General features: G+C 37.8%; 1 protein-coding gene across 6 annotated transcripts in view; it reads left to right on the forward strand.

Moving 5' to 3' along the window:
- Window positions 1-274: 274 nt before the first annotated feature.
- The window catches only part of hyou1.L (hypoxia up-regulated 1 L homeolog), a 32,368-nt gene continuing 13,966 nt past the window's right edge, over window positions 275-18,676 (forward strand). For 2 of the 6 annotated variants that reach the window (XM_018225840.2, XM_018225847.2), the window contains exons 1-14: window positions 371-519; window positions 1,416-1,510; window positions 4,807-4,900; window positions 5,065-5,143; window positions 5,308-5,462; window positions 7,365-7,441; window positions 10,312-10,493; window positions 10,760-10,875; window positions 14,728-14,914; window positions 16,199-16,333; window positions 16,591-16,673; window positions 16,764-16,896; window positions 17,855-18,042; window positions 18,167-18,305. In XM_018225840.2, coding sequence (XP_018081329.1) covers window positions 1,420-1,510; window positions 4,807-4,900; window positions 5,065-5,143; window positions 5,308-5,462; window positions 7,365-7,441; window positions 10,312-10,493; window positions 10,760-10,875; window positions 14,728-14,914; window positions 16,199-16,333; window positions 16,591-16,673; window positions 16,764-16,896; window positions 17,855-18,042; window positions 18,167-18,305 — 1,659 coding nt within the window. In that variant the 5' untranslated portion in view covers window positions 371-519; window positions 1,416-1,419. Of the gene's footprint in view, window positions 520-632; window positions 759-966; window positions 1,064-1,415; window positions 1,511-4,806; window positions 4,901-5,064; window positions 5,144-5,307; window positions 5,463-7,364; window positions 7,442-10,311; window positions 10,494-10,759; window positions 10,876-14,727; window positions 14,915-16,198; window positions 16,334-16,590; window positions 16,674-16,763; window positions 16,897-17,854; window positions 18,043-18,166; window positions 18,306-18,676 lie in introns of those variants that run through there. The other 4 variants (XM_018225843.2, XM_018225842.2, XM_018225841.2 and 1 more) reach the window with 4 other exon arrangements.

The following is an 18,676-nucleotide window of genomic DNA, read 5'->3' on the forward strand; positions in this document are numbered from 1 at the left end:
CACAACACCTGCCGGATTACTCTTGCGCCAGTTCTAAATTGTACAGTCCCCATGTAAAACGTGATGGCTCTGCTCGCACTGTATACAACTATAACCACTCGATCATATATCCAACTACATCTCAAACACATGATTTATTGTCTAGTAATAACAAGTATTGGTTGTGTCAACTGAATAAAGGGAAACCACACATAATAAACCTTATCTCTACAGTCGATGTTACACATCGCAACGTCACGCCGTCGTGGCCCAATCCGCCGTGTATCCGGCTCACTAAACGTGGACCAATGGGCACATATAATGGGTATACCTTACGCTCAGCCGATTGGTTAGAGTTCCACGCTCCGGTGACGTCAATTTATACCGGTAGATCAACCAATCCGTAGTCGCCGCGTTCAGGCCTGTGCGCGAGACATTGAAGGAGAGGTAAAAAAAAATACCGGCGGGGTGACAGAAAAATTGGTGCTTCGGTTATTTACGGGGGGCAGCGAGAAAGATTGGCGGCTGTTCTGAGCCGAGGTGAGATATATTACAGGTTAGGGGCTTCATAGGGAAACGGGTCGGATAAGCAACGTGCTTATTATACGCTGCAAGGCTGAAGGCATGAGTTACATTGCATAAGACTGACAGTACTACTACTACTACTACTACTACTACTGCTACTGCTACTGCTGCTGAACGGGCTGGCGTTTAATACATGGCAAGGCAATAATATCTAATGAGAAAACAAACTATACATACTGCATAGAGGGATTGAAGTAAGGAAATGAATCAGTATGTGTTTGAAATTCCTGTTTTATGAGTTTGGGCAATTTTACTTAATTTCGACTGACAAGTATGTTCCCCTTATAGGTGTGTCTGTGTGTGTCTATGTATCTGTATTTATAAACATTGTATCATCTGTGTAACTTTCTTGCATGGAAAATTGTAAACTGTACTGTGATTCCCCTTTTAATAGTCTCTCAGTTGTTTCCAGTTTAGGGAGGTGGTGGTGTTGCTGACCCCCATAGTTCTCTCTCAAACCAACACCAGAGAGAGAGAGAGGCAGCCAGTTGTTTTTGAGGTACATATGTGGTTTGGGGGCAATGTAGCTGAATAAGAGACATATGAAAGGCAGATTGCTGTACAGAGATGAATGAGAATTATCTGTGATTGCTCTGTTGCCTGCATGTCGTTGGACTGGCACTGTACACTGTAGAATGGGAACATGTGGGGGGTATAGGCTTTAGTTACACTATATTCCTGTAACCGGATGTAGTAAACAATGATAACATTCATTGGAGAAGTGGAACAGCGTTCATGGGACACTGATGATTCAGTATGTGTGTGTGTATATGAATTAAAATGAATACTTTTGAATTAATGTTTTTTTTTTAGAGGCATGGTTTTGACACTGTTTTATTCCCTTTTTTAAGGTGCATGATGATTGTTCATAAAGTGTTTGGGAACATGAGGCCATTGGTTTGTGTTTTTTGGATGTTCCTCTTAGCACTACTGTCTTCGCATACTGGTAAGTTCATAATCCATTCTCCGTGAAGAGAAAAATGTTATGTCTGCAAGACCAAATATTTCTGAAGAGTAATTTATAACCTCTTCTTGAAGGGAAGTTACCCAAATAGTGGTGGAAATTTTGCATAATGAAATGTGTCGCCTCTGTCCACTCACTTCTGTGGTCTAATCAATCATGAGCTGTAGTATAGTGCTGTAATATGGACTGCCCCCTCCCTAATCTTCCTATAAAAGATAAGTAATAGATAAAGACAGCACATGTTCTCTTCTCACACTGTTCTAGTGTGCAGTGGTCAACATGCTTCCAGTGAACATGTCCGCTAAGTTGATAATAAATGCATAGCTCATAAACCCTGTGTAACCCTGTGATCACATGGCTATTGTTACAGAGATTTGCAACTTTAGTTACTGCTAGAGATGGTGCATAGTAGCCATTGCTTTTTGTGTTCTTAAAGCTCAACTAAAGTCTAAAATAGAATAATGTTAGAAATGTTGTATTATGTATACTAAATATAAACATGAACTTACTGCACCAGCAGCCTAATAAGACAAATGATTTATGCTTTCAAAGTTGGCGCAGGGGGCTGTCATCTTGTAACTTTGTTAGACATTTCTGCAATATCAAGACTCGCACATGCTCAGTGTGGTCTGGGCTTCAGTTGGAAGGTTAAGCTTAGGGATCGTCATAAATTATCAAAACAGCACAAGTCAAATAATATCTGCCATAGAAGCCAATACAGCAAGACTGATTAATAATAATAATATAGAGACTACACTGCGTCTCTGGATACAAATCTCTACAGGGAATCCAACAATGCTGCTCGAGTTCTGGGAAGTAAGGTGGGGGGGCGGTGGGGGGGGGCGGTGGGGGGGGCGGTGGGGGGGCTCCCCCTGCCATTTGAAAGTATGATCGTTTACCTGCACAGCAGTTGGGGACCATCTGACAATTCCTATCAACAGCAGTAAAAGAAGGGGGAATTGCACTGCATACAGTCAGGTTTATGATAAAAACTGTAGACATCTTTTAATTAAAGTATATTGGAGATAGATTTGTTTTTCATTAAAGAAAGTAAAAATGTAATGTTATATTTTTGCCTTTACATGCCCTTTAAAGGACACAAAAAGGGGTGCTTGACAAAGGGATCACGCCCCGAAACGTTGCATTCTCTTCACAAGATTGGACTATCCAAGTAGTGGTGCACTTAAAAAAGTGTTTAAAGAAAAAGCATCAAATAAAAAGTAGCCTTACACGTTTCGTGCCAAAATGGCACTTAATCATAGACGAGAAAATCAGAGCTGGCACAATATTTAAAGGTAAAATCATCAATCACATTACGACATACACATCCAATAAAATGTCTTGTGTAGTTAACTTATCATCTAAAAGGTCACATAGAATCAGCACAATTAAAGCAACTTTTTCAGAAAAAAAAAGGGGTTGAGTGAGTCTATATAAGTGTATATATACACATTTCTGGCAACGTTATGTATATATTAAAAAAAAAAAAATACTATACAATAGTAACAATAGGATAAGTTTTTGTAAATACATTTATAAAAAAGCACAATATATTGTATTTCAAATTCATACCACTCTGCTTCTCTTCTCAATAGTCTGTCTAAAGTGCTACCTGTTTGTTAGTGTTGGGTAATCCTTTCTATACCCACAACTGAAACATATTCTAGTGATCTGTTAGTGCATTCAGCGAAGTGCTTAGGCACAGTATTATTGGCCCTTACATTTTTAATATTCTTTCTTTCAAAGTCCTGCTTGTTTGTTAAAAATATAATGTATACAACATTTTTGGAATTACAGTAAATATATTGCTTTATAGTGTATGTTTTCCCTTTGTGTTTTTTGTATGTAACTACAAGTAATGCATCTATTAGAGCGACATTTAAATGTCCCCATTGTAGTAAGTCGTGTGGTCAATGTGGTCATCCGAATTAACAATAAAAGTAGGTGATAAAGTATCTCGTAATGTTTTTGAGCATCTGCAGACAAAATTGCAATCTGAGCCCAGTATTTCACTCCTTAAGATATTAAAATTATTTAGTATGATCATTTGATTTTATGAAATTGTGAACTGAAGATTAAAACTGTCTTAAGATGTATCTTTTGGACCCTGACAAACTTTCTCAACCTTATTAGAGGATGAGGAGTTAACCACAGACTGACTTCTCTGGCTGAGGGTCTTCTGGACATTACACTGTTTTTTTTTTTAAGAAACTCCTGCTTATTTGCGTTATTTAAAGCAGAAGAAAAGGCTAACATTAAGTAAGCTTTATCAGAAAGGTCTATATAAATACACCAGTAAACCCTCAAAGTAATGCTGCTCCTCTGTCAAAAGAAACACAGCATTTCTTTCCTTCTATTGTGTTTACGTGGGCTTCTGTATCAGACTTCCTGTTTTCAGCATAAACCTCCAAGGCTAGGGCTTGAGCATGCTCAGTTTGCTCCTCTCTCTTCCTCCCTTTTCCCCCTTCCCTGCTGTAATCTGAGCCCAGAGCTATGAGTGAGCAGGGAGGAATGTCACACCAAGCTAATATGGCAGTTGCTATCCTAAATAAACAGAAAGAGAAAGCTTCTAGAGCTGTTTACTTCGGTATGGTAAAGCATTCTACAGAATAAATATAGTGTTCTAGCTTGCAATTTTGTGGCTAATCTATTGGCAATAACCTGCTTTGGTAGCGTTCCTTCTCCTTTAACTGTGAATCTTTGCTTTAAATTTGCATTCTTAAAGCCCATCTCTAATTAAAATATGAAGTATAATCTGTAATATAAAAAATGCCCTTTTCAATGTTATTTTATATTCAGTTTGAGCCTTAAAAAATAAAAGTGCGAAGAGCATATAAAAGATTAGTTTGAATCACTGTAGAAATATATATGACCCCCTCCTCTCGACGAGTCCTTATTACTTGTTGAGGTTTCTTGGAGAGATTTGACATCACCTACTGGCTGTTGGCTTTTGGAGACTTAGGATGGCATATTGCCAGTCTTTATCTTTAGTCCAGTTAGGGTTGGTATTTCCTAGAAAGGACTCTCACTGTAGAAGGACCCTGTTTTCTCTTGACTTGTACATCATGTGCCTCTCAGATTTCTATGGATCTTCAACTCCCGGATTCAAGATTTTAGGAAGAGGATGCTGACATGATGATTGTTCATAAATTGTTCATAGGAGGATTCAGACATTTTACTGTATAAACCAAATAAATTTAATATTGTTTTATTTAGCTTATGCGTCAGGTTAAATTTATAAAAATACCTAACTTCTATTTATCTGTGTATTTTTTTAGAGTCTGTGGCTGTTATGTCTGTAGATTTGGGCAGTGAATGGGTAAAAGTGGCCATTGTGAAACCAGGAGTCCCTATGGAAATTGTTTTAAACAAGTAAGGACCTCACCCGAGAAATGTGTATGATACACTTTTAGCTCATTTATGAAAGACTGCTAATACTGGCGTTATGTAGGAAAGTAAATTTACCCTGTATAAATACGCTTAAAATTGCTCGTAAAATGTAAATTCACATTTTCTGTGTCTAAATTTTTTATCAGGGAATCTCGGAGAAAAACCCCAGTTGCTATTGCTTTAAAGGAGAATGAACGTCTCTTTGGAGATAATGCTCTTGGCATGGTAAGTTACTCCGTTATTCTTTGCAAATGGACGCTTGGTAGTGATTATTGGCAATTATCATGCATTGAAAATGTATAACTCATTAATGACAATGACCATAAATTATATGTGTACCATCTACAATTTAATGTAGACATGATTTAAAAAAATAACACGTTCTGCAGGCTGTCAAGAACCCTAAGGTTACATTTCGATATTTCCAAGATCTACTTGGGAAGCGGGTTGACAACCCACAAGTAAAGGCATTCGAGGCCAGGTTTCCTGAATATCAGTTGGTAAAGGATGAGCGTCGGGAAACAGTCCTCTTCAAACTTTCCGAGTAAGTGTTCTGACCTATTTATTTTTATTTTCAGTAATGTGCTATTCATTACAGATACTGTAATATGTTATTGGTTATATTCGATTCTCCGCCACTGCACTTCTGCCCAAGGGGAAAGGAAAAATCTGTCACATTCAAACAAAGTTATAACCCCACTTAAAAGGCAATGACAGACAGTGTGCTTTGTCAGCAGTGGGAAATCATCTCCCCTGCCGAAGACAAAATAGCATTTGATTCGGAAGAATGGAGATCAAAGCATGTAAAACAGTTATAAAGTGCTAGTCCGGCCAAAATATTGGAAATGCCTTCTTCCACATAATCCCACATTTTACACAAATTGATTCATGTAAAGTGAATTAAAGAATCATTCCTGAAACAGTTTAGTATAATATATAACCATTAGAAGCAATAAGTATGTTGACTGTCATATTATAGGGTCTTTAAAATTGTATAACATGCACTATTTAGAATCACATGGCTTTTCAGTGTTCTAAGTCACCATGCTAAACTCTGGGTGGTTATAGTTTTTGCTAGGCTGAATTACCAATGTAGTTTTAGATTTTCAGGGCTTTAAACCTATCTTGACAAATGTGAAGGCTTAATGCACAGCATAACCATGGCATGCTTCACTGATCTACAATGGCACTGGCAAAGCAATCCTGGGCTGCGACGGGAGGAGTCTTGATTATATCAAAACACTTGTTATTTAATGTAGCATGTTCGGTTGGAATGATTAAGTGTTCGAAGCCTGTTTAGGAACATATAGACATGCATTTTAAATAATTCACAACTATACATCCTTATAAACAGTGCTTAGTGAGGTCATTGGTTGTAATCAGAGCTTAGTGGTCATTTTTGTAATATGACTCACTGAAACTTGTGTATTATAATAAATAAAGTACCCCTGTTGCACATTATGAGGATATTACAAGTCACCTCTGAGTTCCCTGACCTGTATAAAAACACTCGGCCTTTGGCTTCGTGTTCTTATATGGACATGGAACTCTTTGGTAACTTATAATATCCTTATGTTTTACAAAAGGGGGTAATATATATATATATATATATATGTATGTATGTATGTATGTATGTATGTATGTATGTATGTATGTATATATATATATGTGACATTTTTGTGAAAGTCACATACTAAATATTTTTTAAAAACATAATTTAAATGTTGAAATATATTTTCACGGTGTGCCTTTATGATATTTATTTGTTTGTGATCAGCCAGCCTTGTGATTAAAGGAGAACTAAACCCCCTTTCTAATAAAAACCCCTACCCTCCATAGCCCCCCCTCCCGCACAGGAGTTAACACAAGTAAATACCCCATAGCCGGTAATTACCCCTTGTTGCAGAGTCAATGCAACGGAGCTCACTGGGGCCATCTTTAACCCCACTATTTTGGATTCAGCCGAATCCTTCACGAAAGATTCGGCTGAATACCAAACGGAATCCAAATCCTAATTTGCATATGCAAATTAGGGGTGAGAAGGGGAAAACATTTTTTCCTTCCATCACATGATTTCCCTCTTGCCCCTAATTTGCATATTGCATATTTCAGTTCGGCTGGGCAGAAGGATTCTACCGAATCCTGGATATCGGTGCATCCCTAGTTTTTACTTGTGTTAACTCTGTGCGGGGGGGAGCAGGGAGGGTGGACTATGGAGGTAAGGGGGTAGGGTGTTTTTTTTTTTTTTTTTATTAAAAAGGGGTTTAGTTCTCCTTTAAAGCTAGATTGTACTTTTTCCATAACTAGCTAACTTGCACTACAGACCAATAATAACCAGACTAAAAACATTCCCTTTTAACTTTTTTTTTCTCCCTCTAATGCATTTTTATCAAATATCTATTTTATGTTGCTCACCTGCCCTCTCTTCCTGTTTTAATTTATACAGAGATTTAATCTATTCACCAGAGGAACTCTTGGGAATGATATTAAATTACTCTAGGTCTTTGGCTGAGGATTTTGCTGGTAAGTAATTGTAGTTTATCCGGACTATTGTATATTTGTTGTACTATAATTTTCATTTATTTTTTTCATAACAGGAAAAAAAAGTCAGTCTATTGTTTTTTTATGCTTTTGTTAGTTCAAGTAGACTTCTGTTTTGGACAAGTATTGAAAAATGGGCACACGATATGGTATATCGTGAAGCAGGCCTGTGTCTCCCCTCACTATTACAGCACTGACTGTGTTGGTCAGCACTGTATTGGTGAGAAGTGGGCATGGGGGGGGAGGCATCATTTCGAGCAGGCACGGACTGGCAATCTGTGGGTTCTGGCAAATGCCAGAGGGGCTGCGGTAAGTTGCCATAGACAGTCAATATTTATTGGCCCAGGGCCTATTTTGATTCCCAGTCCAGACCTGATTCTGAGGTACAAGATAGGGAGTGGTAGTAGGTGGAGCTTGTATCGGGGCCCTGTTGTTACCGCTTGCCATAATTGAAGGTCTGAGCTGTGCTGGATTTTTGATTCAATGCTCAGTATAGAGGCCTGCAATCCTGGGGCTTAATGGAGAACTAAAGCCTAACTAAAGAAGTAGCTAGAAATGTTATACATTATGTTTTGGGCTTCTATATCAGCCCAAGGCAACCACAGCCCTTTAGCTTGGAAGATCTGTGTCTCCAAAGATGCCCCAGAAGCTCCCCACCTTCTTTTCTGCTGATTCACTGCACATGCTCTGTGCTGATGTCAGTTACTGAGCTTATGGACCCACTCACAATATACAGTACACATAGAATATAAAGCTGATTAGTAATTAATGCAGATAATTACTACATGGCAGCACAGAAACCAGTGCAACTAGCATCAGAATTTAATTATCAGCCCTGTAGCATCAGTTTATATTACAGGTCTACCTAATTTTCAGCTTGATGATTTGTGACAACCCCTAAGCTTCTCAACAGCTGTTAATAGCCCACTGAGCTTCTGAGTGTCATGGACACTTTCCAAGATGGTGACCCCCTGTGACAAGTTTGAAGTTCTGGATCATTGCTGCTATTGACAAGCTGAAACTTTAGGCCGGTGTAATAAGTTCAGTATATAAAATATGGCATTTTTAGCCATATTCTTTTTTTAGGGGTTAGTTTTCCTTTAAGTGCACTGTAAGCACAAAGGTGTGTGCTCTTTTGCTCCTTGTTGCTGCTGAGTAGAGCTGTCCAAATGTTTGATTTACAGATGTTGCACACAGTTTGTGTTTGTTTTATTAATTTAGATTTATTTGTTTATTGCTACCTTTATAAAAAAATGTTTTCTGTATAAATGAGCAAAGATCTTGTCTGATCCGGATATACTAGAATTTTTCTCTTAAGTACTCTTTGTTTTCATTGGCATTTAGTGACGTTTCTGTACACATAAAGCACATTTATCAAAATGTGAGAATAGAGCTTATAATAATAACTCACCCACGTTCTGTTTATTCCTATGGGATTTTAGAACGGTATACATTAAATGGTGAGTTCTAACTTTCACCCCTTGATAAATACAATTCTAAAAATCCCATAGAAATGAATGTGGGTAAGTTTTTATTTATTAAGCTTTAAACTCACATTTTGATAAAGCTGCCCCATATTGTCATGTTAGAGCCATTTCTGTTTTGAAAAGCTTTCCTCTCTTTATTGTTGTTTGTATTGTTAGTCCTTCATTTTAAAGGAAAAATAAATGCTTCTCCAAAGTGTAAGGATAGTTATTATTGTCTCTTAATCTTTGCAGTATAAATGCATTGTAATTTTTATTAAGATTTAAAGGAACAGTAACACCAAAAAATGAGTCTTTCAATGGAATGACAATATAATAAAGCACTGCATATCTTGTCGGCGCTATATAAATAAATGATGATGATGCTATTGTATTGTGGCCCTGTACTGACAAAACTGGTGTGTTTGCTTCAAAAAGACTGCTATAGTTTGTATAAACAAGCTGCTGTGTAGCCACTGGGGCAGCCACTCAAGCACACAGGATATACAGCAGATAATAGATAAGTTCTGAAGAATCCCTTTGTATGCTACAAAACGTATCTGTTATCTGCTGTCTCCTGTGCCTCTTCTCCTTTGAATGGCTGCCCCAGTGGCTACACAGTAGTTTGTTTATATAAACTATATTAGAGCTTCTGAAGCAAATACACCAGTTGTACCAGTGCAGCACTACAGTACATTATATTCTCATTACTTTAAAACCCTTTCATGTTTGGTGTTACTATTCCTTTAAATAAAAACGGCAATCCTCTTCAGTCCAGCACAATAAGTGTCTTTGCTCGAAGTGGCAACCAATAGGAAACGAGTACACATTGCTCTTAAAGATGACAAAGCTTAGGAACCATGTGCTCTCATTTTTATTGGCTGTTCCTGAGCTCACAAAAAAGAGCAGCTGCCAGTTTTGTCGGTTTGCAGATGTGGTGAGGGCCTCTCCTATCTTCTATGCAGCATTGTGGTTAGTAGTGATGCGTGGGTCGGGATTTCCCTGATCCGCACCCGACCCTAACACGAGCTTCCTTTGCCTGCAGCCGCACTTCCGGGTTCCTTTTATAGACCAACGCTGCCCCGCAGATGACGTCACAAAAGGGGCATGGCGTACAGGTGCAGCATCTATAAAAGACAAACCCAGAAGCCGGCATTTGACAGTGGGGAGAGCACGAGAAGAGCTTAACCCGCACCAGCCCGCCTCCCATGACAAATTGTGCTAGGTCGGCCTGAACCCAAAATGTCATCACTACGTAAAGTGTAATTTTTTAAGGATTTTGTTAGTGTATTAATGTTTCATAGAATGTAAGCACTATTTGTTATTTAACCTGACAACATATCTCTAAAATACATCAATTTTAACCCCTGTTTGACATGTTCTCTACAGAGCAGTCTGTAAAGGATGTAGTGATCACGGTGCCTGCCTTCTTTAACCAGGCAGAGCGCAGAGCAGTCCTGCAGGCAGCCCAACTCTCCGGCCTCAAGGTTCTTCAGCTTATTAACGATAACACAGCAGTAGCCTTAAATTATGGTGTGTTCCGCAGGAAAGATATCAATGCCACAGCACAGGTCTGTGCACCAATTAACTTTTTTTTATCTGTTCATTCACTTTTTTTTCTTTGCCTGTCTGTTATTTTATGACCAGTTTTTCCTCCTTGCTTTTATGGTGATATTAGTTCCTTTTCAAAGCTCCTACATTATGATGTCTCCTTAAACTTTCTGTCCTGGTTAATTTAATCAGAGTGGTTTTAATGTGCAAGTTAGGAATGAAGGGGTTTCTTTCTTTACCAAAATGCAAAAGACTTATTATTTTCTGATGCCCCTTATCTCTTTAGAATATAATGTTTTATGACATGGGCGCCAGGAGTACAGTCTGCACCATTGTGACATATCAAACTGTAAAGACTAAAGACTCTGGAACGCAACCCCAGCTGCAAATTCGAGGAGTATGGTAAGAGGAACATTGAGATCTTTTTTTATTTCTTTTGATGGAGGGGGCTGCTGGTGCATATTTGTTTGGCTGGGGTGTTCTAGTGAGAGATGCATCTAAGCAAAAGTGGATGTTTTCCTTGAGTTGTTAAAATGATGAAAGACAGTTGTTTAAAATGTCATATGATGTCAAGAATACTTGTCATCATATGCAAGTTTACTTGGATAAACTCTTGGGAGCAGGGCCCTTTTATCCTATTTTTATTTTGAGACCCTTGTTTGTCAAATTATTATAAAATATTGTAGGTTTTTTTTATAAATTAATGTAAATCCCTGCATACATTGCTCATGATTTATACAAATAATTATGATGATGCTAGAATAGCTTTCTCTTCTACGTTGTTGGGTACCTTGTTAACCAAGACCAGGGTAACTTTAATATTATTATACCTTTAAAGTAAGTTTTCCTTAGCAACCAGACTCTGGTGTGAATGAGAGACTATTATTGGCCTTTGGAAAAACGCACCCCCAACGCTAGCATCAACCTTCTTCCTTGCTTGCACACGGACCTCACTGTGTCGCCGTGGATGCAGTAGATTTTGGTGCCAAAATGCATACTTATGTGTTTCAGTGTAGAAATCTGCTGCATGTGCCTGCACTGGAACCACAGCATCAGCCTCGGGGCAGGCACATGCGGCGGAAAAAAAGGCTGATGCCAGCCACATGTGACATTAGGAAAAGGCCTGAAAAGAAAGCTAAGTAATATAAGATAGCAATAACAGTGAGAAGAGAGGCAGAAAAGAAAGGCAAATAAGTAAAAAATAAAAATGAAGACCAGTTGAAAAGTTTCTAAGAATAAGCCATTCTATAATAGACTAAAAGTTATGTTGCTCACCAAGCCCTTTGATGTTGCTTCCAGTGACCTCAAACCAGGTGCTTATTTTTTTATTCTAGGTTTGGAGGCAAGTTTTGGTTGCATAACAACCAGGTGTCCTGCCAAACAGAACCTCCTGCAGGATGCCAGTCCACATAGGGACTACCAAACAGCTCTTATTTGGCTCCCCCTGGAGAATTTTTCATTCTTGTGTTGCTCCCCTACTGTTTCTACAGTTGAATGTGGCTCATGGGTTAAAAAGGTTGGGGACCCCTGATGTAGAAAGTGATATTTTGAGACAATTTGCAATTGGTTTTTATTATTTGTGCTTTTTGAGTTATTTAGCTTTTTATTCAGAAGCTTTCTAGTTTGCAGTTTTAGCAATCTGATTGCTAGGGTCCAAATGACCCTAGCAACCATGCACTGATTTGAATAAGAGACTGGAATATGAATAGGAGAGGGCCTGAATAGAAAGATGAGCAATAAAAAGTAGCAAAAACAATACAACGGTAGTTTTACAGAGCATTTGTTTTTAGATTGGGTCAGTGGCCCCCATTTGAAGCTGGAAAGAGTCAGAAGAAAGCAAATAATTCAAAAACTATACAAAATAAAGAATGAAGCCCAAATTAAACGTTGCTTAGAATTAGCCATTTTATAACATACTAAAAGTTAACTTAAAGGTGAACCACCCCTGTAAAGGTGAACCCTTTAAAGGAGAACTAAGGCCCCCTAAGCTAAGGTTAATTTCTCCTTTAAACAAGATTACATAGTTTACAATTATATATATATCCATCTATATATATATATATATATATATATATAAATATATATATATATATATATATATATATATATATATATATAGTCAAATACAAGAGTCCTCTGCACTCAACCCATTATCAATATATTTAAGACAGCGACATTTTGTGCATACTGCTACTAAAAAATGCCTTACCCTTTAAACAAAACAGGGATTGTTTGTCCATATATTGCAATATATTTAAGCTGGCCAACTACGTCAAAGTCATCCCATATCTGGCCAGTCCTATGCTCAATTTTATCTGATTCATTAAGAATTCTATTGCTTCATTATACATTTTACAAAGGGACTAGGTATTACCTGCAACTTAACTTGCTGCTTTCAAAGTAAACCTCCATACTTGGCTGCCCTTTTATTAGACACCAGTGGGATCACCTGACTATAGCTGGGAAGGGTGGGAGCTACAACATAGAGCTGGTCACTGCTCCTGTATAAACTATAACAAACAAGGGAAAGTTGTGCTCACCACTATTTTTTAAAACCATTAGGCGGGGGTGCAATGAGGCTGTGACCACAAAATACATATAGTCAAATACAAGAGTCCTCTGCACTCAACCCATTATCAATATATTTAAGACAGCGACATTTTGTGCATACTGCTACTAAAAAATGCCTTACCCTTTAAACAAAACAGGGATTGTTTGTCCATATATTGCAATATATTTAAGCTGGCCAACTACGTCAAAGTCATCCCATATCTGGCCAGTCCTATGCTCAATTTTATCTGATTCATTAAGAATTCTATTGCTTCATTATACATTTTACAAAGGGACTAGGTATTACCTGCAACTTAACTTGCTGCTTTCAAAGTAAACCTCCATACTTGGCTGCCCTTTTATTAGACACCAGTGGGATCACCTGACTATAGCTGGGAAGGGTGGGAGCTACAACATAGAGCTGGTCACTGCTCCTGTATAAACTATAACAAACAAGGGAAAGTTGTGCTCACCACTATTTTTTAAAACCATTAGGCGGGGGTGCAATGAGGCTGTGACCACAAAATACATATAGTCAAATACAAGAGTCCTCTGCACTCAACCCATTATCAATATATTTAAGACAGCGACATTTTGTGCATACTGCTACTAAAAAATGCCTTACCCTTTAAACAAAACAGGGATTGTTTGTCCATATATTGCAATATATTTAAGCTGGCCAACTACGTCAAAGTCATCCCATATCTGGCCAGTCCTATGCTCAATTTTATCTGATTCATTAAGAATTCTATTGCTTCATTATACATTTTACAAAGGGACTAGGTATTACCTGCAACTTAACTTGCTGCTTTCAAAGTAAACCTCCATACTTGGCTGCCCTTTTATTAGACACATATATATATATATATATATTCGTATAATGCTGACACAGGATTTCTAATTGCTGTTTTGGGGTTGATAATTACATTTGTCAGTGTGTTCCTTGCCTAAAAATCTGAATTTTGCCTGTCCCAAATTCACTTAGGCCCTGCTAATAATACCCACCCCATTATCCAATCCTAACCGTATTTGGCCCCTTTCCCCATGGCAAAATTGATCTACACATACAGAATAAAATATATTAACCAAAATTTCTGAGTGAGGTGTAACGACTTTGCTACCTACACAGTGACAGCTTACTTCAAGGGAGTGGTGGTGCTCTATTCTACATTCTGTGTCCCCAATGGAGCTATGTGGAGTTAAGATACTGAGCTTCTGAAACTCTTACATGGCTCATGTGGATTTGTGTCAGCATTCTCCAGAACACAGCAGTACACTTTTCCTATGCAGATTTCCAAGTTATCCCTGACATGAAGTGGAGGCAATGATAAACTAGAACACAGATTTAAACTATATGTTGAGCCAACTGGAATTTCACGTTACCGCATGACATAGCACTGGCACACAGTGCAGCCAGTGTAATCTAAAAAAAGCTTGTTCATTGCATTGTTAATCCTATGTTTTAAGGAGTAAAATTAAACTGGGCTTTCAAGCATATGTACATGCATACTACAAAATAAATATGTTTGTATCATATTACATTGATCAGTTGTATAGAAAATGTGTTCCACTGAGCAGCTTCTGTTTTATTTAATTGCTGGGGGTGGGTGAGGGCAGCAGCCAAGCAACCTTTTAAAATAACAAGAAACAAAAGGCACACTTACTTCAATACAGAAAACAGAGCATTTCATATTCATGTTTCAGGTTTGATCGCACGCTTGGTGGGCTAGAAATAGATTTAAGGCTCCGGGATCACTTGGCCAAACTCTTCAATGAGCAGAAGAAATCCAAGAAGGACGTTCGAGAAAACCAAAGAGCCATGAACAAGTTGCTTAAGGAGGCCAATCGTGTGAAGACCATCCTTAGTGCAAACAATGACCATATGGCGCAGGTACAGGATTGAATAGGCTTCTGTGTATATATACACAGAACACTGCAGGCAAGATATAACCATGTACAATCTAATGCAGTTGAGTATCACTGCAGTATAAGTTTAATACATATTCTCCTCTTAAGGAGTAGAATGCATTATTTGAATAACACCACAAACCAAAAGCTTTAATTCATGACAACTTACTCAGAGTGCTTCTTGAAGTTCATGTGTACTTTATATTTTTAATGGTTTCTGATATAATTGCATTTTAGACTGCTTATACCAGGCATTAGGCTCAACTAAGAGTCCATAAGTACATAGACCGTTAAGGTTGCCGGCATCCTGACTATAAAAGATAGCTGTTGAGCTGAAAGCAGTCTAAAACTGCTGATATCTTAGAAACCACTAATAGAAAGTTACATTTTTAAGTCAGAATACAGAACAAAGTTATAACCATATCATGTAACAGTGACAGTTAGATGCTATATAGAAGTGTTTCAAGTGTCTAAAAAGTCCTATTAGCAATGCCAGACCCCATGAAAATTCATCTGGCGTACTCATTTGAACATATACCATGTGAGCCAATATAGCATATTCCAATAAGAGTGTCTTCCACATCAATGGTAGGGGGGTCTCCTAAAAGCCATTTGAGGGTGATACATTTACAAGCTAGCAAAAGGGACTCCCTTATAGAGATGAGGAGGTGGTTAGATTTAGTAAGATGTGTTATGACACACAACATGCATAATTTCGGAGGCAAGGACCTGAAATGAACTTGCACGTAACATTAAAGGATACCGAACAGGGGGCTTGCAACTAATAGAAACTTTATGTAAATTGCACATTGGTCAATGGAGCACCTGAATACATTTCTTAGTTATTTTTATGGGTTAGATCTCCTTTAATCAACTGCTACACATATTTGAATGATGTAACACTGGAATACTTTGTAAAAGAAATTTATGCACTGCAGAACTTGTCCTGGGCTATTCCTTGTAAATGAAATCAGACTGGAATACAAATATAGAGCAGATTTTGCGTTGCTACTTCCACAGGGTAATAAAAGTAAAGGAAAATTAGCAAAAGATATGCTCAACATTTCATTATTATCCTTTAATATGGTCATGTGAACATTATTGTGTTATGTGCATACCACTTGCACATTTTCAGTCATAATTAGGAGTATAAGTTGAACAAACAAACAGGACTCTGTGTTGGCCACCCAAGTTTCACTGTTTTTTTTGGGATGCCAGGCTTTGTTCTGCTTTAAAAGTATAAAGTAATCTCTATTCCTATGCATAGATTGAAGGTCTTATGGATGATATTGACTTCAAAGCAAAGGTGACTCGTCAGGAATTGGAGGACCTATGTGCTGATCTCTTTAATAGAGTTTCTGCTCCTGTCCAGCAGGCCCTGGCCAGTGCGGAGATGAAAATGGTGAGTAGGTATAATATTCATGTTTTTGTTTTTATTCATATCTATCATCTTTGATGCCAGTTGTAATTGTCTTTATTTATTTAGATCTGTAACAATGCTTTTAGTGTTCTTCCTTTAAACCTACCCTTGTGTCTACACCTTTCTTACTATTACACAAGGTTTTCAAGAACCAGAAAGATGAATATGCTCCATTTGAAATCTGTAAATTATGTGCTCCATGAACCCACCACATGAACCTTTTTTCCTCCCCATTACAGGAAGAAATTGACCAAGTAATCTTAGTAGGAGGGTCTACCCGTGTACCCAAAGTACAGGAGTTACTGCTCAAAGTTGTTGGGAAGTGAGTGTAATCAAAGCCTAATCTTCCTATTTCCTATATGCTTGCCTCAAGTTTTTGTGTTACACACTTCTATTTTGCTGTCTATTGCAGAGAAGAACTAGGCAAAAACATAAATGCAGATGAGGCAGCAGCTATGGGCGCTGTTTATCAGGCAGCTGCACTCAGTAAAGCCTTCAAAGTAAAGCCATTCATAGTTCGAGATGCAGCCATCTTCCCAATACAGGTGAGACTTCAATATAGAGATCAAGGGTGTTAATTAAGTACATATTCTCATTTAAAATGAACCTAATGTTTTTGATATTAGTGATAGGAAATGTCCTCATGCATTACTTATGTTAAATGTGTTTTAGTCAAGGCCATTGAAACTTCGTGGAAGCACCACTCAGTGATCATAAACACTTACCTAAGACCCCTGGCCAGTGCTCCTGTTTTCTGAAAACTGTATTAGCCAAGTCTTCTGCACTCATACCGCCACACGTAATCTTCTTCCTGTTCTTTGATCTTCTCTGCAGCCTTGACTTGTGTGCGCATGCACAGTAGAGTGAAAGGCCTGTTTTTTTCCTTCAGAGTTTTGCTTTTCATTCTATTGCACATGCATGTTTATATAAACAGAGGCCATTGGAAATCACCGGGGAGACAGAAGAAGATGGTGACATGCATCTAACATAGTTCCCAGAGCCAGTGCTGATTTCGGCAAACAGGAGCAACTATAATCACTGGGAGATGCTTAACAAATTAGCACCCAGTAATTATACATGTTTCCTTCTTTTTTAAAAGTAATGGCACATGGATTACATTTTGGCTGTTTTGCAAGCCACTTCACCCTGCATCGCTTGTCTGAAAGGACTTATTCGGTCACTTCTCAGGTGACTCACCTGTAAACATGCATGGCTGCCTGAAATCATCATTGTCTTGAAAGGGACCTGTCACCTTCATAATTCCAAGTTCATTTCTGCTGTATTTGTCAAACAAAATAAACTTTACTTGCGTTATATAAATTATTATTTAAATTGTGTTTACTATATCCTTAGTTAATAGGTTTAGTCATATAGATAGGAGTGCTTTAGCAGTTTCTGTTCAGTAGTACTGTGACATCCAATGGTCAAATTCTCAATTCTGAAGTATAGCAGATTGCTTATGAGTTGGTTAATAGCTCTAAAAATGTTTTATTTTCAATCAAGGTGGAATTCACGCGTGAGGTGGAAGAGGAGAATCACATCAAAAGTCTAAAACATAATAAGCGAATTCTTTTTCATCGGCTGGCCCCATACCCCCAACGTAAAGTTATCACCTTTAATAGATATACAGATGACTTTGCTTTCAGTATCAATTATGGAGATCTAAGCTACCTAGGACCTGAGGATTTAAAGTGAGTTCCATCAAAATTCCTTTGGGGCAAGGATTTTCGAGAATACTATGTAGTTATAAAAGATTAAAAGTTATGTAGTCTGTAGTTATTTCTATTATTTTATGACCTCTTATTTTTGTAACAGGGTTTTTGGATCTTTAAATCTTACAACTGTAAAATTAAATGGAGTTGGAGAGAGTTTCCAAAAAAGATCAGACTATGAGTCCAAAGGCATCAAGGCTCACTTTAACATGGATGAAAGTGGACTTCTTACTCTTGACAGGGTAAGTTAAACTGAAGTAGTTTATCCAAAGTGTAGGTTATGTTTTTATTGAATTGTTTGTAACCATGGAATGTGTAATATTTTGTTCAGGATTTGTGGACATTTCAGTTGCAGGTTTTGTCAACCTGTAATAGAAATGTCTACCGAAAAATTTTAAGAAGTGTAGACTTAAATATTCCTTTTATGGATGAACAGATTGGCAGTCCCAAGCTCAGGATGCAGCTGCATCCAACAATTAAATTATAAAATTCTAACACGGTGGTATCATATCTGTCAAAACTGAGTGGTCAATAGGAGTAAGTTCTAGATTTGTTCTGGTCTAGGAGTAGGCAGAACAGACTTCAATATAAACTGAATGTTAACAGTTAGATT

This window comes from Xenopus laevis, chromosome 7L, assembly GCF_017654675.1.
Source record: "Xenopus laevis strain J_2021 chromosome 7L, Xenopus_laevis_v10.1, whole genome shotgun sequence".
Classification (NCBI taxonomy): Eukaryota; Metazoa; Chordata; class Amphibia; order Anura; family Pipidae; genus Xenopus; species Xenopus laevis.